Source organism: Cucumis melo, chromosome 4, assembly GCF_025177605.1.
Source record: "Cucumis melo cultivar AY chromosome 4, USDA_Cmelo_AY_1.0, whole genome shotgun sequence".
Lineage (NCBI taxonomy): Eukaryota > Viridiplantae > Streptophyta > Magnoliopsida > Cucurbitales > Cucurbitaceae > Cucumis > Cucumis melo.
Genome location: NC_066860.1, coordinates 8,696,206 through 8,703,759, shown reverse-complemented (window position 1 = coordinate 8,703,759; position 7,554 = coordinate 8,696,206). Strand labels below are relative to the sequence as shown.

General features: G+C 35.5%; 1 protein-coding gene across 1 annotated transcript; it reads left to right on the top strand.

Annotated features, from left to right (window-relative positions):
* The first annotated feature begins 5,719 nt into the window (after positions 1 to 5,719).
* On the top strand, positions 5,720 to 7,185 carry LOC103494993 (uncharacterized). The gene is made up of 2 exons (XM_008456405.3): positions 5,720 to 6,100; positions 6,823 to 7,185. The coding sequence occupies exons 1-2, from the start codon at positions 5,963 to 5,965 to the stop codon at positions 7,033 to 7,035; spliced, it is 351 nt and encodes a 116-aa protein (XP_008454627.1). The 5' UTR covers positions 5,720 to 5,962; the 3' UTR covers positions 7,036 to 7,185.
* The last annotated feature ends 369 nt before the right edge of the window (positions 7,186 to 7,554 follow it).

The following is a 7,554-nucleotide window of genomic DNA, read 5'->3' as shown; positions in this document are numbered from 1 at the left end:
CAGATTGCACGTGTTCAGGAACGTGCCAGTGTAGGGGTATTACTTTATAGGACTTTAATGGGAAGTTAACAGACACCTAGCGGGACTGGTAGTGGGTCTCTTACTGAGTATATGTTTATACTTACTCTTTCTATATTTAATATTTCAGGCAAAGGTAAAGGTAGAGGAAAGCTGGCGAGCGACAGAAAAGAATCCGTGCGTGACATGCCAGATGGGGACTCAGTTTTGCTTCCGCATCTATATTGTGTTTCAGTATTCTATTTTTAATGAAAATTTATTCTTCCTCTTTTCGAGAAAGTGTCTCTTGTTATTGTTTCTTTTTAGTAATGACCTTAACTTAGTATAAAGAGTCAGGTCGTTACAACAACATATTGGAAATGAGGTTTTTTTTTTTTTTTTGCATCGACATTTTTAGAGGAGGCAGAGCCGCATCTGCATCAATGAAGCCTAAAGTCTTCAAACTTTCTTGAAGAAGCAACGATGAAGGTTTTTTTTTCTTTTGGCTTGAAGAAGACAAAACTTTTGAATTTAAATATGAGAAAGCATCGATGAAGCATATTTAAGCTTGAATATGAGGAAGTGTTGATGAAGCCTTCGAGCTTTAATATGAGGATGCATCGATGCAACCTTCAATCTTGTAAATGGAAAAGTAATAATGCAATCCTCAAAGTCGGTGGAGCATTGGTGAAGTCTCCAGTCTTGCATTTGAATGAGCCTTTATGAAAGTTTTAAACTCGAATTTGAAGAAACATCAACAAAGCCTCAAAATCTAATTTTGAGGAACTTCTAAACTTGTGTGAACTTAAATTTTAAGAAACATTAACAAAGTCTCAGAATTTGATTTTGAGGAACTTCTAAACTCGACAATGGAGTGTTGAACTTCATGGGAGTGATGCCACCTTATAAGCATTTAACTTTACAGCATCTTGCTCCTAGTGCAACACCTTTTTTATTTGTTATATTGCCTCTAACAGGGCATCTTCAACTTTAAGTTGATATTCTTTAATGGGAATGAAAACCATCAATTGCTAGTGTCATGCTTTATGTGATCATGACACTACTCTTATTTTCCATTCTTCTCAACTGAATTTGTTTTTTTATTTTTACTGGACTGAACTTAAAGTTTCCCTTAAGCTGCCATGTACCCTTTATAATATAGGGATCAAGTAATAATGTAGTTCAATTGATTTTTTTTACTGAACTAAACTTAAAGTTTCCCTTAAGCTGCCTACTTACCCTTTATAATATAGGGATCAAGACATAATATAGTTCAACTGATTTTTTTTTACTGAATAATGACATTAAACATAAATTTTTTTGAGAAACTTGTCGTTGATTGGGCCAGTTTTTAATCCACCTCAATCAAAATCTTGTATGCGCCATATTCAAGCTCTGTTAATCTATTGAAGAATTGCCTTCCATTATCTGTCACGATCCGGTGAGGAATACCGTATCGATAGATGATGTAGGTACGAATAAAGTTAGGCACGTTCTCTATCTTGGCCTCTCTCAAGGGAGTGACCTCAGCCCACTTTGAGAAATAATCTGTTGGTGCAAGGATATAAGAATGTCTTATTGATGATTTTGGTGTAATAGGGCCAACCACATCAAGTTCCTAAGCCTCGAACAACCAGGAAGCCACAGTTGGATGTAAAGGCTCTAGAGGTTGATGTATGAAGTTTGCATGGTATTGACAAGCCTCACACTTCTTTGCATAGTCTATTAAATTTTGAACCATCTTGGGCCAATAATAGCCTATTCTTCTCAACTGAAATTGAAGCTTTGGTCTCGACTAAAGTGCTCCACAGACGTCTACATGCGTTTCCTTTAGAGCTTTTATTGACTCTTCCTTTTCAAGACATCAAAGGAAGAGCACTTTAAAAGAACGATGATATAAGGTTCCTTTGTAATAAATGAAGTGTGCAACTCTTCTTCATCTCAGTTTTATGACGAGAATCCTTTGGAAGTATTCCATGTTCAAGATACTCTATGATAGGTTGACGCCAATCTTCTTCATCAATCAAATGAGATATCGTCACATTCACTTCTTGACATTCAGAAAAAATTGGAGGCATAATCCATCGTTGACAAAGTGATATATTTAGAGTTATATCCTCCAGCATCGTCAAGGTAGTGGCCAAATTTGCTAATGTGTTCGCTCTCTTGTTTTCTGTTTTAGAAACATGCTTCAGCATCACACTATTGAATCTTTCCATTAATTATCAAGCATAAGTGAAGTATGACTTCAAGTCTTCATGTTTCACATTATACTGAAGCAAGAGCTTATTGATTATCAACTTTGAATCACCCGTAAATTTCTATGAATGATACTCTGATCTCTAATCCCATTTGAAGGTCAATTATCAATTCCTGATATCCAACCACATTGTTCGAGCACAGTTCAGCAAGCACAAAGCTATAAGGCAACATATGTTTCTCAAAAGAAATGAGGACGATGCCTGTCCCCGCACCACTTCTTCGTGTTGCGCCATCAAAATACATAATCCAAGGTTCCATAACTTCCGTGAAGAAAACTTCATCATTTGACAAGTCTTCACATAACTTCCAATCTGAAGGAATGAGGTGGTCTGCTAGAAAGTCTGCCAGAGGTTGTCCTTTTATCGCCTTTTGGGGAATATATATAGACAATGTTATATTGCTTGAGTAGAACCACCAATTTGGCTAAGTGTCTAGAGATAATCAGACTAGATAGAACATACTTTATAGGGTCCGCCTTTGCTACTAGATGAACCGTGAAGGCCTGCATATAATGCCTCAACTTATCGATGGCAAAGAAAAGTGCAAGACACATTTTCTCAATGGGAGAAAAGTTAACTTCGGCCTCAACTAAGGTTCTGCTTAGATAGTAGAGAGCACGTTCCTTTCCCTTCTCCTCCTCTTACACCAACATAAAACATTTCTTGAGCCTCTGCCATTATCCTCAATCTTTTTCTCACGAGCTAACCTTAGAATTAGCTCCTTCAACACAAAACATTTCTTTACTGGGTGACTGATCACCCGATGATACTTGTAGTAGTTGTGATCATCTACCTTTTCTGCTTGCTCATGTCACTTACATTTCGGCGGCTGGATCAACTGCCTCTCCAATAGTTGCTCTAGCATGTCTGCAATATCTGAATCAGGAAATGGGTATACTTTTTTCTGTATTTCTTTTAAAGTCAGATTTCGTCTCTCGCTTCCATCATCCTTCTTTTCAACTCTCACTTCTTTTCTTTTAGAGAACTTCAGTCAAGTCGTGTTTACGACCATAGATTCCTTCACAAAGCTCTTCACTATCTTTTCAGCAACCTTCGTCTCTTTCTTATCTTTTCTTACTTCAGGAACAGGAAAATCCTTAGCTCCTCTACTGACGATGCTCAACTTCATATCGTGAGCGCGAGTTGTTAACTCTTCAAATGTGTGTGGCTTTATTCCTTGTAGAATGTAGAGGAGTCTCTAGTGCATGCCTTGTGTGCACATTTTTACAGCCGACAGTTCTGTGAGTCGATCTTTGTTGTCAAGACTCAGAGCGCTCCATTGGTTGATGTAGTCGATGACTGGCTCTCTCTATTGTTTCGTGTTTATAAGCTCTATCATGCTTACGGTGCTTCTGGTGCTGTAGAAACAGTTGAGGAACTCCTTTTCTAGCTATTTCCAACTGTCAATGACTTTCGACTCCAGATCGATGTACCATTCGAAAGCATTTCCTTTCAGGCTTCGAACGAACTACCTGAAAAGCTGGTCTCCTCTTGATCTTGTATTCTCACATATTTCGATGAAGTGGACGATGTGTTGCTTTGGTTTGCCCTTTCCATCGAACTGCTGGAATTTTGGAGATGGTACCCAAGCGGCATTCTCAAGTTATCGATTCTCTTGGTGTACGACTTAAAGTACATGAAAGAAGTTTGTGGCGATCCTTTATACTGAGCTCTGATGGAATTCGTGATTATATCCTGTAGTTGCTGAACTAAGAGAGAGAAGCAACAAAAGCTGATTATTGTTGTGGTTGGTTTTCTTGCACCACATTCTTTCCTTTATCACTAGCTTTGACAACAGGAGTTTGACTCGACCCAGCAGTTTCACGAGTCCGCATTTGCTCTCTCAAAGTTGTGATTTCGTGGTCTTGTTCCTCCACAACCTTCATCAGGAAGTTAATTTTTCTCTCCATCTCCGCCATGGTAGCCTTGACCGTTATATCAGCCATCATGACAGACATCATGTCAGCGTGTTCTTCCTTCTTTGACTTGCTAGAGGCAGAATCAGAATTTTCATACAAAGGATTTTCCTTGATAACAATCCCAAATTTAGGAGACTAGCTCCATCAATTGCTTAAGAATGCTCTGCACGATGGTAGAACCTTGATCCTGCTCCTGGGTGATTCCCTTAGAACGACTGCGGGTGATGAGTCATTTGTAAGCGTCGTTTGCAACAGATTTGGATGTAGCCTTCTATGATGTCATTGATTTTCTTGTAGTTTGGATGACGAGAGAGAGAGATGAGAGGTAGAGATGTCCCACTAGATGTGTGTCAATTTGTTCATACAAGATTTCTGGAGAAATTTGATTTGTGGAGTTGAACTTATGTTGATATTGTACTTATGTTGATTTGATGCGATGCGGTTCGATCTCTAGAATTTGATCCTCTGATTCTCTCTATGTCGGATACTTACGCTTGATTTGAGGGAGCGAAGCACACGATGTTCTTGAAGTTGGAGTCTTGAAAGAAATCTTGTATCTTTAAAGAAGCTTCAATCTTCGAGGGCGATCATTCAGAAGTTGGAGAATCTTCTAGCTTTTGGGAGAATTCTCTCTAGACCTTCTAAAGTAAAAAAATTTCAACCCCACAAATGAAGAGAACCCTCTATTTATAGAGTTCTCTGGTGAGCTTTTATGGCCTAGTTGGTCCATCGACCAGACCCATGGGCTCAATTACATGGATTTGGGTCATATTTAACTTTTGGTTAAATTAAACTTATTTTTTTGGGCTCAATTAAATTTTAGCTCAAATAAATAATATTTAATCGAACCAAAATAATTAATTTGATCCAATTGTCATAATAAAGACAAGTGACATCATTAAATTGGCCAATTTCTCTTTAAATTTGATTTGGGACATATGTCAATTTTTAGTTAATCCCAAATACAATTATTTGAGTAAATGACGTGACAATTTGTGATTGGTTACAAAATTTCTTACTCAACATAAACACTAATCTCTGGTTATTTGACTACCTACTTTTAGTTTTTAAACACAACATGATTTAAAAAATCTTGTCAAAGATTTAGAAAAATAAAATAAAATAAAATTTTTAAACAAGTAGTTTTTTGAAATTTTTGAATTTGTTGTTAAAGCTTTTTTTATTGTTCTCATTATTTATAATTTAAATGTGGCGAGACCGGACAGACACCACATGTCGAAATCTTATTAAAGGACCACATTAGAAATCCAGGTCTATGGGAGTTTAAACATACACCATAAGTTGAATAACACACATTAAAGCACATTTTGCCACCTTTTTCTTGTCCATTACTTCCCCTATCTCAAACCACTAGTGGGTGAGCTTTTTAGCTCCAACTTTTTTGCCCAAAAATTGGTCCATTCATTTAAAAGGAATAAAAGGTTATTATGGTTTATGACATCATTTTCTCACACATGACCCAAGTCAAAAAAGAATATAAAAAAAGAAAGAAAGAAAGAAAAGCATTTAACTTCAAAACTTCCAACTTATCCGACTATTCTTTTTCCATTAAATTTTTGGATTTAGTGATGATTCTACGAACATCCAATAGGGACCCCATGGAGAAGGATACATTGATGTGGGTGAGGCTAGGAACAGAACACCAATCAAAGTTTATCCCAAAACTCTATATAACTAAACTAGTGTTCCCTTCAAGTCCTCCGCCCACAGCCACCACCGTAAGCTCCCTCGTGTGTGAGTGATATAATATTGATTATTTTAGCCATGTTAGAAGGGAAAGCAATCATCGGAGAAACGGATATGCTGGAGGCCATGCAACAAGACGCTTTGAACCTTGCATCTAAGGCACTTGACAGTTTTGATGTCACTGAAGCCACTGACATCGCCCGTTTCATTAAAAAGGTACAACTTCTCTTTCTAAATAATTAGTCCAATACATACATTATCTTGTAAGAGAAATTGAACTCAACTCATACTTGCAATTTTTACGGTTATGTAAATTTGAAGTATAACTACAAATATCGTCATATTTAGAGTGGTTTTTACAATTTGTTCCATTTTGGTTTTCCCACTTTTAAACATCTAATTTTTATCTTCGTATTTTAATTAATAATTTTTTATATTAGTCTTTTAAGTTAATTTATGCAATTGTTGAATTATCAGATAAACATTACTGTTTTTGGTGTATGTGTGACAGCATCCAAGTATTGTGCTTTTCTTTATATAAATTTTGAATATAGTTACGCAACAACTTTTGTTTTATGAAAAATTATTATTAATGCTTTGGATTAAAAATTAATTAAAATTGAACCATAAAAAAATAGAAATGAAAAATTATATCATAATTCTTTCTTTTTTTTTTTTTTTTTTCTTTTGAGCTTATGAGAAAAGAAAAAGAAATTAAAAAGAACTTATAACTATAAATAAGTAAATCGGTAGACGTAGTTGAATTGACATGAAATTTGTAGAATTATATTGTGTGGTTAATAAAAGATTTATCGTTTTAGGGTTATTTAAAAATGATGGATATAAGATAAGAATTTAATAAATTTTGAAAATATTTTCGAGAATGAAAGGAAAGTGGTCAATATTTGTTGATGATTTATATTGGAAAAAATGAGCAGGAATTTGACAGGACATATGGGGGAGGATGGCAATGCATAGTGGGGACAGATTTTGGATCATTTGTGACACACTGTTTTGGATGCTTCATTTACTTTTGTGTTGGAAGTCTTGCAGTTTTGCTCTTTAGAGGTTCTGCTGCCTCTCAAGAACAACAATTAGTACCTGACCCATCAACTCATCACTTTTCTCTTATCGACACTCTCAAACCATGATTACTATATTACACTTTTCTTTCTTGATTTCTGATCTCTTCTCTTATATCATCATCTCATATCCCCAAATTTTTATCTTATAATTAGTATGTGCTATATGTATCAAAGTGCTTTTTTAAATGCTTAAATCACTTTTAATTTTCTTCTCAATATCCACTCCCCCCGTTAATTTTATCTTGTTTTTTATTTAGGGTTGCTAATAATTTTGAAATTTTCACGTATATTCCCACAATAAATTGAAAAGTTACAACTTGTTTACAAGTGTTTAAGATAACACGGCCAATGGAAACACAGAAAATTTCCTCCTATATTTCATGCCATGCATGTTTTTTTCGTGGAAATTTGGTTGGGTTTTTGGCATAGATAATATTATAATGATCCATGTTTGGTACATAATGGTTAAAGATAAAAAATTACCCTAAATCATGGAATTTCTTTTTCCTTTTCTCCAAGATGGGATATTATTAGGATAGAGAGTATTATTTTGGAAAGATGGAGGAGCTTTTTCCTTCTTCATCT

Excerpts from the sequence above, each read along its gene's own strand:
- LOC103494993 (XM_008456405.3), top strand. The coding sequence starts at position 5,963 with ATGTTAGAAGGGAAAGCAATCATCGGAGAAACGGATATGCTGGAGGCC. Across the intron at positions 6,101-6,822 it reads TCGCCCGTTTCATTAAAAAG|GAATTTGACAGGACATATGG; the intron begins GTACAACTTCTC and ends AAAAATGAGCAG.